Genomic DNA, 19785 nt, shown 5'->3' with positions numbered 1-19785 from the left:
CAGGCAAGATCTCCCCTGAAGGAATTTGGCCAAATTTATTTTGTGTTTTCTGAAACATCATCCTTAATAATAGTCTATAATCCGGTTTGGTTTAACTGGCCTATAATTCCTCTCTTTAGTCTCTCTCCCTTCTTAAATACTCGGGTGACATTTGCAATTTTCCAGTCCTCTGAAAACATTCCCAACTCCAGTGATTCCTGAAGGATCACTGATAATGCGTTCACAATCTCTTAAGCTACCATTTACAGGACCCTGGGGTGTAGTCCCGCCAGTCCAGGGAAACACAAGATTATTTGATCAATGATTTCAGGTGATCATTAATAAGGTGGAAAGATCAATGAATGAGGCCTTATGGTTTGCATTGAGGAATGCAAAAGGTGAAACTGTGGTGAATGAATCATAACTGCATAGTTTAAACAGTCAGGGAATTGGAAGGCAAATTTCTGAGATGGAAAAATAATTGCAAAAAGAAATGAAATATTCTTGTACGAACAAGGATTGAATCAATCTGAAAGGGACAGAGAATGCAGAGTTCAAATTTACCGTATATACCCATGTCAGAGTGGACCCTTCCTTCTTTATTGGCCCTGACTGCCCGCCCTTCCAAGATCCTGACACTCCGACCGCGGATGTTTGCGCCCCCCCCCCACCCCCGACCACCTGCCCATCTGAGCTCTCGAGGGCCCAACTGCCCGCCACCGGAACTCCCAATACCCAATTGCGGACCCTTGCCCTGGCCAACACCCACCGGAGCTCCCAAAGCCCTGCCCACAGACTCTCTTCCAGGCCCCACCTGCCTGCCCATCAAAGCTCCTGACGCCCCTGAACGCGGAATCTCCACCAAGTCCCAGCCATCCGAACTCTTGACGCCTTGAATGTCACAGGTACTTATTGGGGTCAAAAGTTTGACCCATGTAAAAGTTGACCCCAAAATTCATCCTAAAATCTTGGTCTAAAAAATTTGATGATTACATGAGTATATATGATTTTGGCCCTTTTGGCCCACGAGCCCACGCCATCCAATTACACCCAACTGAGGGTTCCAGAGCTCCCGGAGGTAATCCACGCAGACATGTGGTAAACATACAAACTCCTACAGAGAGCCTGAGATTCAAGTTCATTTCTTGGTCGCTGGGGCTGTAAGAACATTGTGCCATTCGCTACCCTAACAGTGCTGCCCCAGATGGGTATTTCTGGACAACTTTGGGCAGGTGGAAGAGATATTGGTGTGGTCAGAAGCAGCATGTTGATAGTATTTATGAAGATGTTGCCAAGGGCTGAAGCAATCTTGTTATGGGGAGACATTGAATAGACTGTTGTCTAGAACAGAGGAAGTTGTAGAGAAATGTCAGCAAGTACAAAATTACAGAGGCTTCTGAGGAAAATGATGGGTAGTTGATAACCAAATGGAAATATTAAGGTTTAAATATAGATGGGGGTGAATCTATATGGTGGCTGTGTTTATACAGAATTATGCTTATGCCATTAGTTATTCTCTGTCTGCATATGCATCCTGTTTTTGTCTTTCTGCAGGATAATCCTACTGCCAGGAAAAGTGCATCCGACTGCTCAAATACAACAATAGAATACTTCAATTACAAACTTAATTTGTGCTGCAGTAAATGTAAACCAGGTAGGGTCACATTGTACCCGTTTTCAATTATGGAGATAGAGAGTCGATGAAGGGCACAGTTTTACAATGAGTGTGAAAGTGAAAAGGGGGAAGAGACCATTTCCCACAGAGAGTCCAAATATAGAACCCACTTCACAAAAGCCTCTAAATATTGAGATCAACTCACGGTTTTAAGATGAAGAGAGATATATTGAAGTTAGTTTGGGGTATCAAGACTTGAGTGAAAGTAGATAAATGAATAAAAGTTACAGCTCAGTCATGGTTTAAGTGTATGGCAGGACTGTCTCAGAATTGTTCAAAACATCCTGGGGTATCAGTTAATTGGGTGTAAATGGCTTGTTACCATACTGTTTGTCTAAATTATATTAAATGAAAAGCCTTCCCAGAAAATCATGTTGTCCTGTTACCTCCACTTCTCACTTATATCAGCTCTATGTATCCCATTAGGACATCCTCCTGTTTCTGCTCCACCTGTCTCTCACACGCCATGCCTCTATCTCTCCCCCACATGCTTTAACCACATTGTCATTGTCGGACATGCAGACAACTTCCTGTGCAGGGCTACCTTTTATAACAAATATCTCTGTTATTGGCATTAAAAGAAAATAATTGTTACACACATGTTACCATTCAGTGACCCTCTGTCTTTGAGGTTTAACATTGACATGTTAAATGAGGAGCACCTTTAATTGGAACTTGCAATGTCTGATAATGCTTAGCTCTTACATCTGCAGACTAATGTTTTTGCGTTGGGAAGTGGTATAGAGATAGGAAGTTCGATAACATCTAACTGCATACGGACAAACATCAGACCAAGATGATACTTGCTTGCTTTCACATGATCAAAAACATGAAACAAACTGCACCCTTGATTATCGAGAAAATCAAACCATTTTACTGACTTTGGTTTTGAGGGCAGTATATGCTGTGGGAATGTGGGCTATGTCTGGGAAGCTTGTTAGCTTTGTGTAATAAATGTGATCTTGTGGGAAGTTCGTGACAATTCTAGACAATGGGTTTAATTTTCCTGTGAGATTAGCAAATATAACAGTGCAGGCAATGGGTTGTACCAGATGAAACTGTCTGAAAATATATTTTTTTATAAGTGACAATGTTATGTAAGATCTTGCAGAGGGCCAGTCCTTACCTCTTTCATGGAGATGAAAACATGTCCAATTCGGAGAAAAATAGCCACATGAGATTCAGCGCTAACTTGGCGAGGAGGGGACTGAACCCTAGGGAGAATCAGCACCTTCTTCTACAAACCCACCAACTCCCACAGCTACAACTCTTCACATCATGTCCACTGTAAGGATTCCATTTCTTTCTCTCAATTCCTCTGACTCCGTCACATCTGCTTCCAGGATGAGGACTTCCATGCCAGATCATCAGACATGTCTTCTTTCTTCAAAGTGGCCTTCCCTCTACCATCTTCAACAAAGCCCTCACCCACATCTCTTCCACTACCTGCACATCTGCCCTGGCCTCCTCTGGCACACTGCACAACAAGGATTGGATTCCCATTATCCTCACCTACCACGCCACCAGAATCTGCCCAACATATTCTCCTCCACCATTTCCAACCACCATGCACACATTCCCCTCTCCTCCTTCTGCAGGGACCGCTCCCTCCATGACTCCCTCGCCCACTCCTTCCTCCCCACCAATCATCCCCTTGGCACCTACCGCTGTGACCGCAGGAGATGCCCCCCTTGCATCTAGATTTCCTCCCTCAACATCATTCAGAGCCCTAAACAGTCCTTCCAAGTGAAGCAACACTTCACTTGTGAATCTTCAGGGATCATCTACTGCCCTGTTGTGGCCTCCTCTACATCAGAGAGGCTGGGTGCAGACTGGGAGATTGCTTCATTGAGCATCTCAGCTCTGTCCACCACAATAGTGCGGATCACCGTGGCCACCCATGTCAATTCCCCATCCCATTCCCTTGCTGAAATGTCTGTCCATGGTCTCATGCACTGCCAGACCGAGACCACCTGCAAAATGAAGGAACAACTGGGTACCCTCCAACTGGAGGGCATTAACATCGGCTTCTCTGGTTTCCATTGAACACCCCCCACCATCCCCACCCCCCCTCATCTTGCTGCCTTACCCAGCTTTTGCAGAGCCAAAATCAATTCTCACCTTTCCTCTTATCATATCCAATTGATACCTTTTGGTCTGCACTCCTTTCTCTCCCCAGTATCCAAACTTTATTCGGATGCCTTGCAGTTTTTTTGCTTATACCATGAAGAGTGGCTCAGGCCCAAAGTGTCGGTAATATATCTTAACCTCCTCTGGATGCTGCGAGTTCCTTCTGTGTAATTTTATTGCAGGACAATGACAACATTATACATCTGAAAAATGAGTCATAAATGTACAAGTTCCCAGATGTGAAATAAAGCCAGTCTGATTTATTGGTGCAGCATGGGATAGAGAGCAAACCCCGTGCACAATCTGACCACATTTTGTTAGGTTATTGGAGAAGACGTGACTAATTCTGGGAATGACTGATGAGGCGAATCCCATCCCAATGTCTAAGATGTGGGTGTAATATTGAGGCAGCTGTTGGTAATTTAAATGATTACAACTGAGATCTAGCAGCTATTTATTAGGTTACACGGTGTTAGATCTGGGTTTAAGCACCAGTAAATTATTCAGAAGCTCTTGATTCTAAATCAGAGAGTGTGAGTCAGCAGGGAAATACAACAAGAACAGGTTATATGAAGCAAGCCTGCAAATGAAACTTGAAGCTTTAGCAGAAATTGCTTGCAGGAAATTTTTTTTCTCCATTTTTTACTTCCTGCAAGCATGCTTCTGCCTGTAATAAGACATGGCCTTGTGACCACAGAGTCAGAAGGTCCAATAGAACAGGAGCAAAACAGTCGGAGCAGGTTCCAGCCTCCCTCTTTCTTGCCATCCCTCTATTTTGTCCTCCTCTCTTTCACCCTTTCTTTTGCCCATTTGTCTTGATCCTTTGTTTTGAGGTCTCACTTTTTGCTTCTTCTGCCCCCTTCTCTGTCTTGCCCTCTCAAACCCTCCTCTCTCACCACCTCATCTCTCTTGCCCTGTTTGGTTCACCACTGCTCTCTGCCTCTTTTGCCCTTCACGCTCTTTTTTGTCTTCTCTTTCGCCCTTCTTTTTCCTGACCTGCCCCCACTCTCCATTCTCATCTTCTCTCTCTCTTTCAGCTCCTTGACCCTCACTCTTTCTTTCCCTCTGTCTCTCCTGGGTCTGATTATTTGTGTGCATCTCTCTCTCATGCTGGCTCTCACATGCTTGTGCATCTTTTTCAGGTAAATCCTTCTTTTGCTGCTTTTTAATGCAACCATGAGCATCAAGTGTTGCATTCTTGTGTGGACTTCTCTAGGTTAGAACTTTTTACCTTTTTGAGTCTTCCATTGTACCTCAGTGGCTGATAATCAACAGGGCATAGATTGGCCTAGAGTAACCACATGAAGCTGTACTGTGCCGTCTTCATCTCAGCTGGTCCCACTCGGAACTGTGTGGAAATAATGTGGGTTGGCCCTGTGCAGTGAACTGGGATTCACTGGTAGGGTGTTGTGCTGATGGCTGGCTTCACCCTCATCTGCTCATCTCTAACCTTGGGTTTCCCACCTAAACGCAGAACCCTTCCATTCTGTGAGACCCTACCCATAGTTATAAACTAATAAAAGCATTTGTTCTCTCCAGTCGTGAGAGCTTTGATTCACACTACAATTTTATTAGCTTATTCCCTAATCAATGGAAGTGCTACTCAAGCCAGGTATGTGGCGGAGGAGTTCACGTATTGGCGAGAATGCTTCCAGGCCTATCTGATCGTAACCAGAGATGTCTTCTACACCGATGAACTCAGGAGGTCTGCACTTGTTTTGTGGGTAGGAATGAAAGGTTATGGAGTCATCAGGGACTGGACTACACATGACGCTGCCATCAAGGCTTTGAAGGCTTGGATCCTGGTCACAAAATGAGGTCCTAGCGAGACACCGAATAGTTCTACGTTGCCAGCGGCCAGGAAAGACCATCGATGACTACCTGCTGGATTTGTGGACACTCGCCAAGAAGAGCAGGTACGAAGTGACTATGGGCTACATTTGTGAGGAAGAACAGATCCGAGACACTCCAGTCACGGGGGTCGCTCGAGATACGAGGCAGCGATTGCTTGAGTCGGGAAAGAAGGACCTGGCTAGCCATGTCAAACCAGCCAAATCACTGGAACAGGCTAAGCTTGAGAACGATGACCTCGAAGCCAGTGAGTTCGATCACCCAGGTGACCCCTTCCAAGGACCAGCTGCTCCCACTACCCCAGCCCTAATGGATGCTCCTTCCCATGCTAGGAAGTGCTTTTTCTGCGGCAAGAGTCAGCATCCCTGATCTTGTTGCCAAGCAAAAGACTCAGTGTGTTCCAGCTGGGCAAGGGTTTGTCATTTGAGGGGAAGCCCAGGGAAGTCTGTGGGCTGCTCCGCTCCCGGATCTGATTCCAGCCCCAAGCTGTCTGCCCCGAATTCACCTGAACACACTTGCTGTGCGACACGCCGACAGAGTGTAGCAGTAGGTAAGTGGTGTGAAAAGGTTCAGTGGCCTTCTTGCCGTGACCCATATTCAAACTTGTGCCATCATTATCAGAGGAGGAAGGAGGGCGACCGTCTTGCCGCACCACGAGGTTGATGCCATCTTACCTATGCAGGGCATAGGTGGGAGCCACTCGAGTGAGGAGTATGGAGTCTCCGGAGACTTAGCCTTGATGGTCCTGGATCAGGACAGATCTCACCATCTCAGCAACTCCATTGTGACTGTGAAGGTAAACAGACATTCCACTAAATGCCTAATCGACACAGGCTCCACTGAAAGCTTCATAGACTCACGGACTGTGCAAGACTACAACATAAAGATGTATCCTTCCAATTACTGCACATTTCTCGTGTCTTATTTGCATTCTCCGCATGTTCAACAACATTGTATCGTACATCTGCCATTTGAAGGGGATGGAGATCTGTAAGATTTGCTTATATGTACTTGATTGTGCTCCGATGTTGCTGGGTCTGGACTTCCTGTGTCACCTTAAAAATTTGACCTTGGAGTATTCTGGCCCCCTCCCCCCTGTAATGGTTCAGAACGGAGGGCCCCTAAAATCAGAACCCACATGTAGCCTCTCCAAGATGAGCATCGACCCCTCTCCTCTCTTCCTGAATCTGTCCTCAGACTGCAAACCCATTGCTACCAAGAACAGGAGCTACAGCACAGCAGACCGAGATTTCATAAAGTCTGAGACTCAACGTCTGATCGACAAAAGTATCATCAAACCTAGAACCAGCCCATGGAGAGTACAAGTGGTAATGGTAAAAGGGGAAAACAAGACTAGGATAGTAATTGACTATAGCCAAACTATTAATCGGAACACACTCCTGGACACATACCCCCTCCCTCAAATTTCAGACATAGTGAATGATATTATGCAGTATCGGGTCTATTCGACCATCGACCTGAAAGCTGTTCAGGACTAAACATCTGGCTATCCTTGGCTATGTGGTGGATACAATGTCACCAGCTGCCAATCCATTCTGAGGACCATCCATATATAGCATTTGAGGCTAACGGTTATCTCTATCAATTCTGGAAGGTCCCTTTCAGTATCACTAATGGGGTTTCTATCTTCTAGAGGCAGAAGGACAGAATTGTGGATGAGTGTGGATTAAAGGCTACCTTCCCCTAACTCGTTAATGTCACCCTCTGTGGCCATACCTTGGAAGACCAGGAGGCCAACCTCCAGAATTTTCTCCACGCGGCAAAACCCCTGAACCTCACTTATAACTCTGACAAGTGCGTGTTCAGGACTAAACGTCTGGCTATCCTTGGCTACGTGATGGAGAATGGTATGATTGGGCCTGATCCCAATATGATGCACCCCCTGATAGAGCTCCCCATCCCTGGGACCACAAGGCTTTGAGGATATGCCTGGGGTTTTTCTTATATTACGCCCAATACACTGATAAGGTTCGCCCTCTCTTAAAAGCCACTAATTTCCCCCTCTCGGCTGAAGCTTTTAACTACCTCCAGAATCACATTGCGAAAGCCGCCATGCACGCGGTGGACAAGAATGTACCTTTCCAAGTGGAAAGCAATGTAGCCCTGGCCGCTACCATAAATATGAACTGATGTACCTCAACTTCAGAAATACAAGCCATTTCCGCCTTCGCCCAACTTGGAAGTTGGTCCATATCCATCAATATACTAACAAATTTCAACTGAGCTGCTTCATAATAATTTTAAAAATGAGGCAATTGAAGACCACCCAATGCATATTTCCATGTAAGTTTATGTAAAGCTACTTGTGTTAATTTCCCCTTCCATAAAAATTCCTGTACCGTGCTATTCAAATCCTGAAAAAAACTCTGAAAGTAAACAAGGTATCAACTGAAACACATATTGGATTTGAGGAAAAATATTCATTTTAAACAATTTACTCGACTAATTAACGTTAACGGAAGATCTTTCCATTTAATCAAATCTATTTTAATCCCTTTTAATAAAGGAACATAATTTAGGCTGGTTGCATTTTTTTCACAGACATTACAAGGCCACGAGCTCCCGAAACCATCGGTGGAAAAGGAGGCTCAAGCCATTGTAGAAGCCATAAGGCACTAGAGACACTACCTGGCTGGTAGAAGATTTACGCTCCTCACTGACCAGCGCTCGGTCACATTCATGTTCAATAATGTCAAGAGGGGAAAAATCAAAAATGACAAGATTGTTAGGTGGAGGATCGAGCTCTCCACCTCCAATTATGTCATTGCCTATCAGCCAGGAGCTCTTAATGACCCTCCAGATGCCTTATCCAGAGGAAGCTGTGCCTCAGCACATACCGGCCAACTGCGGTCTCTGCATAATGAGCTCTGCCATCCAAGGGTTACCCACATGACTCATTTTGTCAAGGCGTGCATTCTTCCCTCCTCCATGGAAGACATCAGGGAAATGATCAGGTCTTGCCAGGTCTGCGCAGAGTGCAAGATGCACTTCTATCACCCTGCAAAGTCACACCTGGTCAAGTCATTCTGGCCCTTCGAACGGCTCAGTGTCAATTTTACGGGAACTCTACCCTCCACGAACGGGAACACCTTTTTCCTCTATGTCATTGATGAGTACTCCCGCTTCCCGTTTGCCATTTCATGTCCAGACACGTCCATTTCATCAGTCATAAAGGCCCTAGACTCCATTTTTCCCCTGTTTGGGTATCCCAGCTATATTCATAGTGACCGGGTCTCAGCCTTTATGAGTGATATGACAGTACCTGCTGGTAAAGGGCATTGCATCCAGCAGGACTACTAGCTACAATCCCTGGGGAAATGGGCAGGTTGAAAAGGAGAATGCCACAGTCTGGAAGGCTGTCAAATTGGCTCTGAAGTTAAAAGGCTTTCCAGACTCATGCTGGTAGGAAATCCTCCCGAAGGTGCTCCATTCCATCCGGTCACTACTAGGTACCACGACCAATGCTACTCCTCACGAGCTCCTATTCACTTCTGAAAGAAAGTCGGCATCGGGAACTACACTCCCAATCTGGCACACCTCTCCTGGTCCAATCCTTCTCAGGAAGCACGTGAGAAGACCGACCCCCCCTGGTGGAAGGGGTGAAACTGCTCCATGCCAATCCCATGTACACCTTTGTGGAGTACCTGGATGGAAGGGAGGACACTGTCTTCATCAGGGACCTGGCACCCACCGGAATAGAGGGTCCGTTGCCTTGGGTGCCCTGTGAGCCACAGAGCTCATTCCCACTACCCCCCCCCACCCCCCCCCAGTTGGGGGATCCAGTTCAGGAGGAAAGTGCATTCCCCCTCCAACTTTGAGCCAGAGACCAGCCTGGCTCTCCTCACTCACAAGGAGTCCAAGGCCCCCCAGTGCTAAGGTGCTCCACCAAGATCTCCAGACCCCCAGACCACTTAATTCTGTAAATTTGTAAATAACTGTACATTTTGTTCTCTGTCTTCATTCACAAACCCTAAATTCTACAGGAAGGGGTGAATGTAGTGAACTGAGATTCACTGGTAGTGTGTTGTGCTGATGGCTGACTCCACCCCCATCTATAACCCTGGTTTCCCAGGACTACTGCGAGACCCACCCCTCAGTTAAAAGCTAATAAAAGCATTTGTTCTCCCTCTAGTCGTGAGCTTTTATTCACGCTACACTCTGTGAGGCCCTGCCTTTCTAACACCTCATCAAACTGTCCACAAATAGTTCCCAGTTGCAGAGTCGATCCCTGACTTGCAAAAGCACTTCCACTCCAGGAAGAACTTTGTCCCCTTCCCCCCAGCCTCCCATCTCACTCTGATTCCAGAGAACCTTCAGCAAGTGGTTTCAATAATTGATTGTAAAATGTCAGGAAATAATCATTGTGGAACTGGAGCCCATGACTTTGCAGTTTATCTTCAGGAAACAGAATCATCCTATTGGACACAAATCATTAACCCTTCCAGCAATTCAAGAGGCAGGGTGTGTCTTTGCTCTTTCTCTTGATATACCTGACCCATTTCACCCATGCCAAGGCTGAGGTGAAAGTCCATAGTCCAGGTTACTCCTGTGACTGGGTTGGGTTGAATGGGGAGCCAACTACATGTCCAGTTCCTGCTTTGGTTTCTTCTCAAGTTGAAATTCAAGTTTATTGTCAAGATCAAGAATTTTATTCTCTTGACTTGAGAGTTCTCAGGCTTGGACCACTGATTTATGAGGTATTTTCTATATTTCAGGTACACGTGTACTCCAGCTATGCTCAGCAGAGAAGGACACACAATGCCAGGCATGTGCTGATAAGCAGTACACAGCATATTGGAATAAACTGAAGAAGTGCAGGGGGTGTGAAGCTCAGTGCAGCGAAGGTACGTCATGGGAATCTGCTTCCTAAATGGGAGATGACTGAGTTTATAAAACTGCCCATAGCAGTGGTCTTCTTAGATTACAACTGGCGATTACTCTGGTTGAGGAATGGGTCAGAGGTATTGGGGCTTGAGAGGGGGGAGATGAGGGTTGGAGAGCCTTAGTGGTTCAACATACCATTGATGCCAACCTTCTGGGGTCTCCCCAGTGGGCAACCATTTCCTTTTTAAAAAAATTTTATTTAAAAGATTTTTTTTTTAAAACAAAATACAATCAAATAACAGCAAGAAATTTTTAGATACATAAAGAAAAACCCATCCCACCCTCCCAGCCCTTTAGCCAGCTCCCTTAAGGGGAGCCATATACAAAAACAAAATAGAATATTTCAAAGTATTTTCAAATTCATATAGTCCAAATAAGAAGACCACATATTAACAAAGAAGGAATAATTATCGTAGGTTACATGTAATTTTTTCCAACGGAATACAAGCTCTTAATCAATTATGCTAATGTATTATATTAATCTCCACATTATCTTTCCAAGTACTAGCTACACATTTTCATGCTACAGATAATGCTAAATGTACAAATGCAATTTGAAATTTATCCAACCCCAATCCCTTCAAAGAAACCATATAACCCAAAAAAAAATTGATGGGTCTAGTGGAAGTTTAATCTTAAATAATTTTTCCAAGACTAATCAAATTCCTTCCCAAAATGGTTGTACTTTAACACAAGACCAAACAGCATGTTTGAGGCCTACCTTCTCTGGTCCCAGCCCCCATTTCTTCCTGTGTTAATTCCAGTAAGATTGAGCTCTCTTCCTCCCCTAATGCAGTGGCTCCTCTTCCAGTGTGGCTGCAGGTCTGAACACCCATTGACAGCGTGCCGACCTCATCAGCCCGCCGTCTTTCAGGCTCCCTCACAGCCCACACTTTTTTCCAATAATTCACGAACCCGCAACACACCGTGCATGCCTGGCAAAGTCACTGTCCGTGCAGGTGCGTCTTCCGATGCTATACTACACGGCCCCGGACCACCAGGCAATACTGCGGGCTCACGAGTCTGTCCTCACTCAGCCGATCCACCTGCACGCCCGGGTTCACGGGTGCATGAGTCAGGGACGGCCAAGCTCATCACCGAACCGGCATCATCTTGTGAATGCGCGATCGGCGCCGGTGTAATATTTAGTCAAGCAGGAGTCCTCTGAGGCTTGGGAGCTCCATGTGACTTTAACTTGGTAGGTAGGCCTCAATTCTTCAACACTTTTATAAGGTAATTCCTTTTGCAATTGAGCTTTTGATTTCTTCATGTTTGTAGCCATTTCAATCCTTCACTATTCCAAAGTCTGTAAATACTATTTTTAACCACTTTTACAAGTTTTAAAATCGGGTATTTATAAGTCTAACTGGGGCAAGGTGGAACTACACGTCTTCCCTCTATGCCATCTTGCCACGCCCCACCCGGGCAACCATTTCCAAGAGTTATTGAGGTTTCCAGTGTCATTACTGTAGATGGTGATTCGGGATGGGAAGGTAGGGTGATACATTCTGACCACTCTACCTCATCCTCCCTGGAATAGGCACTAATTTCACATTTGCGGCAGGAAAATGGAACGATGGCCTCATTGCTGGAGGGATTGAGTTTAGGAGCAGGGAGGTTCTGCTGTAACTGTACAAGGTCCTGGTGAGGCCGCGTCTGGGAACTGTGTGCGGTTCTGGTCTCCTTACTGAGGAAGGATGGACTGGGTTTGGAGACAGTGCAGAGGAGGTCCAGCAGGTTGATTCCAAGGATGAGGGTTTTAGCCTATGAGGAGTCATTGAGTCACCTATGGCTGTACTCGCTGGAATTTAGAAGAATGAAAGGAGATCTTATAGAAATTATGAAAGGCTTAGATCAGATAAAAGTGGGAAAGTTGTTTTCATTGGTGGGGCAGACCAGAACTAGGGGACATAGCCTCAAGATCCAGGGGAGTAATTTAGGGCGGAGATGAGGAGGAACTGCTTTTTCTGGAGGGTGGTGAATCTGTGGAATTTGTTGCCCTTTGAAGCAATGGAGGTGACCTCAGTAAATATATTTGAGACAAGGTTGGAAAGATTTTTACATAGAAGGTGAATTAATGGATATGGGGAAAAGGCAGAAGGTGGAGATTAGCCTATCATCTGATCAGCCATGATCTCATTGAATGGCAGAGCAGGCTCAATGGGCCAAATCCTGCTCCTATTTCTCATGTTCTCCTGTAGATTGGTCAATGAATCATTATTTGACTTTTTGCCATTACCCCATTAATGGTAAATTTCAGGGAACAGGACAGCTGAGATTTTGTCATTTAAGGAAACCTTGGATAGGTATATGGATGGGAGAGGATTGGAGGGTTATGGACAAAGTGCAGGTAGGTGGGACTAGAGGATATTACTCAGATCGGTATGGACTAGAGGGGCCGAGATGTTTCCATACTGTAGTTGTTGTATGTTATTGTATACCCATGCCCTAGGAATGGCTGAATTGAAATGCTGCAAATGGTGAATTGACAACTCAGGGGAGAATCATAGGAGAGTGTAAAGGATATTCTAGACTTTCACCCATTCACAAGAATCCCAAGGAATACTCCAGACTTCATATGGAGTTTTTTGTAATTGTGGAAATTAGTGGGAGTTCAGGATACTGCAGCATGGAAAATCTTCCTTTCCTCTTTTCCCCAACCCCCTGAGTTTTTATACGCATTCTCAACACTTCCTGTTTATCTTGGACAAGAGGATTTTGCTACTTCCCATGTGTGATGTGTTCTGGCAATGTGAGCTACCAAATGTTTATAATTTACAGCTTCTTACAGTAAGTAATTTGGACAAATTCCAATAACATCTGAAACTATCTGACTCAATGAGCTGCTGGCTGCTTCAATCCTTGTGTATGTCATTGCCAAAAATTGCTGGGAACCAAATCTAAAAAGCTGCAAAGAAATCACCATATCAGAGAAGCGTACAAGGTCACTCCCTTTAAATTTACTTTTATAGAGAATGGAACCCCAGATTATTTAATTACCACAATCCCCAGTCCTGGCCTCATCTGCTCTCTTTATTCTTTAATAACTTCATGCTACCAACTTCCAATGGTTAAAGCTCCACCATTTCCTCCCTGAATATGTCTGTCTCTCCACCTTTTCCTCCTTAAGAATTCTTCTGCATCCTTACCAAACAGTCATCTATTGTAATAATGTGCCACAGACTTGTAAAAACACAAGGCTGGATAAGGTCAGCTGGTCAAAGTATACTTTATGCAGCAAAGATAAAGATGCATAACCAATGTTTTGAGCTAGAGCCCTTTATTAAGGTACTCCAGATAGAAGGGGGGGGAGGGGGAACATGAGGGGCAACTTCTTCATACAGAGATTGGTGGGAGTGTGGAATGAGCTGCCAGCTGAAGTGGTGAATGAGGTGTCCATTTTAACATCTTTGGACAGGTACATGGATGGGAGGGCTATGGACTGGGTGCAGATCAGTTGGACTAGGCAGAATAATGTTTGGCACAGACTAAAAGGGTTGGAGGGCCTGTTTCTGTGCTGTAACATTCTATGGTTCTAATTACTCCCATATAGCTCCAATGATTTGGGTTAAAATTTGTGTGGAGTTGGCATGTTCTCCCTGTGACTGGCTGGGCTTTCCCTCCAGTTCCCTCCCACATCCCAAGGACGTGTGGTTGGGTAGGTTAAGTGACCACAGTAAATTGTGGAGCTGAGAGGTGGAATCAGGAAAGAGTTAATGAGCATGCAAGGAAAATAAAATGGGTACTTAATGGTGAACCAAAGGGCCTGTTTCTATGCTAATTATTTGAGGTACTTTATAAATAAAAGTTGTTTGCTTAACCCTTTGAACTCTGGCAATTTTTAACCTTTTATAGTATATATTCTGGACTGGGTCCATGGGTAAACTACAGAACAAATAGCAGTATAAACCAGCAGATGGTTGGGGATAAAACCAGTTGCGGAAAACTGGGGTATCTGCGCTTGTCTGTAGTCCCTGAAAACAGGGATGCGGAGTGCAAAGGGTTAAAAGGGGAATGATGTGTGAAGCTAGTGGCCCAGTTCTTGAGCGAATGAGATGCGTTGCACAGTCAATGATCTTGCTATATGAGGTAATTAAAGTCCTTCCTGTTGCCCTCCAAGTCCCAGGTTAAGTTTTTCTTGGTGTCTGTGAAGGTGCTTTAGTTATTTGGCTAATGGCAGCCAATGAAGGTTTTTTTGCTGCTGGGGATCAGTAGTATTATTGTGAGGTACAAGGCACCTCCCATGCATTCTTTTACAGAACTTGTTCACAAGACTTTTCATAACTTAATGGCAGCACCACATTTTCCTTCTGTCCCCAATACAGACCAGGAAGAGGTTCAGCCCTGCACATCAACCTCCATGAGGGTGTGTTTATGCCGCAAAGGTTCATACTGCATTGATGCTACTGGCAAAACATGTAACCAATGCCGAAAACATACTAAATGCAATGAAGGTCATGGTGTTGTTGAGCAAGGTATGATCAGATTTTTGGGGGTGGGGGGGAATTATTGGGATTCTCATAGGTTGGATTTTCCTGCAAAGTTTGACTTTGTGTTTCTGAATCCCAGGAACTAAAGATACCGATGTAAGTTGTGAACCATGCACCTCTGGAACATTCTCCAATGTCGTTTCTTCCACCGAGCCTTGCAGACCCCATACTGAGTAAGTAGTTCCTTGTGTTAGGATTGCAATTTTGATAATCTGACGCACATGGCCTCCTGAGCAGTTAGCTGTCAGGTGGCATTAGACACTCTTTAGGAAGATCTATTGTGGGCTAGAGATAGGCTAAAGCACCCTCAACGTCGATCCATTACATGCTACCAGCACGAGGCAGCTTGGGTTAGAACCTGGGAAAGAGAAGGAAAAAGATGCCACAAAGGGGAAAAAATATACATGGATGTGGGAAGATGAAAAAAGAAATGCATACAAAGAAAAAGGAACACAGAAAATAGGAATATTGTAGGGGAGAAAAAAGATGCATGCACATACAAAGAAAGATAAAGTGTTATATGGGCAAGGTTCAGAGATACAGATGCACACTTAGATTCCATTAGTTTGATACAACAACAAGAAAAACAGATTTGAATTCAGAGTAAATTTCCCTCAACTCTGTGCCCCATCAAACACTTAACTGGCAGGTACTGAATGGACCAAATTCCCCCCTACACTACCCCATAAAAGCACTTCCAGGACAGGTTAAAGACAAGTTGGGTGGCACAGTTGGCATCAGCGATCAGGACTGGACCATGGTTTGAACCCTATGCTGTCTGCAAGGAGTTTGTATGTTCTCCCTGAGTCTGCATTGGTTTTTCCCAGGGGGTCTGGTTTCCTCCCACCATTCAAAAAATGTACAGGATGTGTCGATCAAATTGGGCGGCACAGACTCGTGGGCCAAAGTGGCTTGTTACCGTGTTCTATGTCTAAATTTAGGTTTTTTAAAAAGTTAGGAACAGAGGGAAGTGTGCATGTTTTCTATGCATTTCAACTGGATGCAAAATTAGTAAACTGGTATCAGATTAGGACTAGTACTATCCACAGTTCCTGGGTACATTCCATCCCACAGGCATAGCCATTTATTGAAAGATCCCAGGACATAATTTAAAGGAAATGGCCTTTTGAGAAACACTACAAAGTGAAAGCCATTAAATAAGAGTGAGGATGTTCTTTGCTTTAATTATAACACTTGACAATATTTTTCAAGAGGTTTGTTTCCTGAATTATGATAGACAACTTACAGCTGAACACAAAGATAACCAAGTTTTCTGTATCACATAGGAAGTTGGAGAAACATGAAATAAACTTTGATTGAATTTATAGTGTTTAATCACATAATGGTGCCGACACATTGTGATAGTTCAACTGACCTAAAAATGTTTTGCCGCTGATATTCGTTTGTACTCAGCGCCTCTCGCATCAGTGTCCAACAATAGTCGGCCAACACTGATGGATTCTCATTGCCCTGATGCCACTTTTCCATGGTCGCAATGTCCTGGTGAAACAGACAGGAAGCAAAGAGTAGGAATAAATGGGTTCTTTTCAGAATGGCAGGTAGTGGCTAGTAGGGTACTGCAAGGCTCAGTGCTAGGACCCCAGTTATTTACAATATAGATCAATGACTTAGATGAATAGAAAGCAGCGTCTCCAAGTTTGCAGATGACACAAAGCTGGGAGGCAGGTTTAGCTGTGTAGAGGATGCTAAAAGGATGCAGGGTGACTTGGACAAGTTAGGTGAGTGGGCCAATGCCTGGCAGATGCCATATAATGTGGATAAATGTGAGGTTATCCACTTTGGAGGCAAGAACAGGAGAGAAGATTATTACCTAAATGGTGTCCGATTAGGAAAAGGGGGGATGCAACGAGACCTTGGTGTCGCTGTGCACCAGTCATTGAAAGTGGGCATGCAGGTTCAGCAGACAGGGAGGAAAGCAAATGGTATGTTGGCATTCATAGCAAGAGGATTCAAGTACAGTAGCAGAGAGATTCTACTCCAGCTGGACGGGGCCTTGGTGAGACCACACCTGGAGTATTGTGTACAGCTTTGGTCTCCTTATCGGAGGAAGACATCCTAGCCATAGAGGGAGTGCAAAGAAAGTTCACTAGATTGATACCAGGGATGGCAGGATTTGTATATGAAGAAAGGCTGGATTGACTAGGCTTATACTCGCTGGAATTTAGAAGATTGAGGGGGATCTTATAGAAACATAAAATTCTTAAGGGATTGGATGGGGTAGATGCAAGAAGGTTGTTCCCGATGTTGGGCAAAATCAGAACCAGGGGTTACAGTTTAAGGATAAGGGAGAAGTCTTTTAGGACTGAGATGAGGAAAAGTTTCTTCTCTCAGAGAGTGGTGAATCTGTGGACTTCTTTGCCACAGGAAGTAGTTGAAGCTGGTTCCTTATCAATATTTAAGAGGGAGTTAGATTTGGCCCTTGTGACTAAGGAGATCAGAGGGTCCGAGAAGAATGCAGGCACTGGATACTGACTAGATGATCAGCCATGATCAAAATGAATGGTGGTGTAGGCTTGAAGGGCCAAATGGCCTACACCTACACCTACTTTCTATGTTACCATGTTTATCACTGACTGCACCAAGATCACCAGGGAAGGAGTCCAAGTGTGGATGCAGAAAATGAATTTTCAACGACACGTTGCACTTCGTGGTTTTATAAGCTCAAAGTAGACAAAATATGACAGGAAATCACAAAAAGAGGTTATATCTAAAAATAGTATGTGATAAGAAATTTTAAGATAATTCTCATGATTAGCAGCCCAAAATCCATAAAATACACCCAAATGTGTTCAGGAAGAAAACATTTTGTTGTCCAGTATAAATTCCTCTCTGTTCCCATTAAGATTTATTTCTTCTTTTGTTCAAATAGATATTGACCTCAGCCTTGAAATAAAATAGGTATTATAGTACACAAAATTTGCTTTAGTCTGCAGTAAAGCAGTTTTGCAATCAGCAGAAATTGCCAGGCACCTCTTACAATCAGAGAAAAGCTAAAGAGAGTCTCATCGTCCCCCCCCCCCAAAGCATTACTGATTGTCCATGGATTTGCCTCCAGCGCTCCTGCCGCCTCCATAGTGACACAGACTCCAGTCCAAAACATCGGCAATCCGAGCACCAGATTCAAACCTTCGACATGATGAGGAAGCCTCTCATATCTGGGTTCTGATACTTGGTACCCCTTCAGCCAGTCTCAAGCCAATCTCCAGCAGTCCGAGCCTGATGAGAGTTCTTTGACCACGGTTGCCCACAGCCTAGATGGGTTCCTCACCTTGGGTCACCAACAGCCTGCACCTGTATGTTCTTCAGCTGCAGAGCCCTTCACTGGTCTGCCAGCGTGGTCACCGTCCTCTGCTATTCCATCCGCACAGTTCCTTGGAACAAAGAATTCCAAAGATGCTCAAATGTCTCCTTGTAAAGTCTTACTCCTTGCTGTATGAGGGGAAACATTCTCTCCACAATGACTCTATCTCAGAAACTTATGTTGCAATAGGATTACTTCTCATCCTGCAAACCTCCAGTGAGTATAGGACCATCCGCTAACATTTCCCCAAAAGACAACTTTCAACCTTGGATTCCAGCAAGTGAATCTACTCTGAACATGATGCATTGCAAGTAAAACCTCACTAAAAAGGGCTCACAGATGCCGTGTGCAGATATTCTCAACCTCCTTTGTCAATCCCCTTGTAATAAAAGCCATAATGGTCTTATTAATTACTTGGTCTATTTGTATATGAAATTTCATTTACCAGAATTCCCAGATCCTTATTTCATTTCTCTCCATTTAACAATATTCCACTTTTTGTTCATCCTGTGGAAATAATAACCTTGTGGCTCTTGACAAATGTTTGTCAGTCGGTTACTCTTTTACATATTTTATATCCTCTTGCCTACATTGCTTTCCCTCCAATGTTTGTGCCATCAGTAAATTTGACTACAATAGACTTGGACCATTTCTTTAAGTCATTCATGTAGTTTATCATGAATGCCCTTGCACTGATCTCTGTGGTACCAGGCTCGTTCTACCTTGCCTGGACTCTTTTCCGTTAGTCAGGTATTCTTTATCCATGCTAATATATTACTCTCAAATTCTTCAATTTTTCCTGTGGTGCCTAATCAAGAGTCATTTTGAAGTTCGAATTGCTACCGATTCCCCTTTGTCCACCTTGCTCACAGCATCTCATTTTTTTAAAAATTTTTTTATTTTTCACACCATAAACCACATTGACCATAATACATACTTTTTCCTTTTCAAATATATACAGTGCCATTTTCTCCCCCCCTCCCTCCTCCCATCCCACCCTCCCTACCTCCCCCACCCCCCATCCATTTAAAGTACAAAATCTAGGATACATTAAACCAGTCAAACAATGTTGTCATTCAATAAAAATAAACAAGAAATTCCACTGAGTCAATTCTTTTCATTTCCTTCTCCTTTCGTTAATTTAGGTAGTGTCCCCAGTAGGTTTTCTCTATTGTGTTTCATGTAAGGCTCCCATATTTGTTCAAATATTTCAATATTATTTCTTAAACTATATGTTATTTTTTCTAATGGAATACATTTATTCATTTCTATATACCATTGTTGTATTTTCAAATTATCTTCCAATTTCCAGGTTGACATAATACATTTTTTTGCTACGGCTAGAGCTATCTTAACAAATCTTTTTTGTGCACCATCCAAATCAATTCCAAATTCTTTGTTTTTTATGTTACTTAGGAGGAAGATCTCTGGGT

General features: G+C 44.1%; 1 protein-coding gene across 3 annotated transcripts in view; it reads left to right on the top strand.

Moving 5' to 3' along the window:
- The window catches only part of LOC138754428 (tumor necrosis factor receptor superfamily member 1B-like), a 55050-nt gene that overhangs the window by 11448 nt on the left and 23817 nt on the right, over positions 1-19785 (top strand). The window contains exons 1-5 of one of the 3 annotated variants that reach the window (XM_069918691.1): positions 1555-1633; positions 7290-7503; positions 10372-10500; positions 14866-15015; positions 15110-15203. In XM_069918691.1, coding sequence (XP_069774792.1) covers positions 7494-7503; positions 10372-10500; positions 14866-15015; positions 15110-15203 — 383 coding nt within the window. In that variant the 5' untranslated portion in view covers positions 1555-1633; positions 7290-7493. Of the gene's footprint in view, positions 1-1533; positions 1634-7289; positions 7504-10371; positions 10501-14865; positions 15016-15109; positions 15204-19785 lie in introns of those variants that run through there. The other 2 variants (XM_069918689.1, XM_069918690.1) reach the window with 2 other exon arrangements.

Source organism: Narcine bancroftii, chromosome 2, assembly GCF_036971445.1.
Source record: "Narcine bancroftii isolate sNarBan1 chromosome 2, sNarBan1.hap1, whole genome shotgun sequence".
NCBI classification, from domain to species: domain Eukaryota; kingdom Metazoa; phylum Chordata; class Chondrichthyes; order Torpediniformes; family Narcinidae; genus Narcine; species Narcine bancroftii.
The sequence above is the reverse complement of the archived record's forward strand: the minus strand, read 5'-3'. Positions and strand labels throughout refer to the sequence as shown.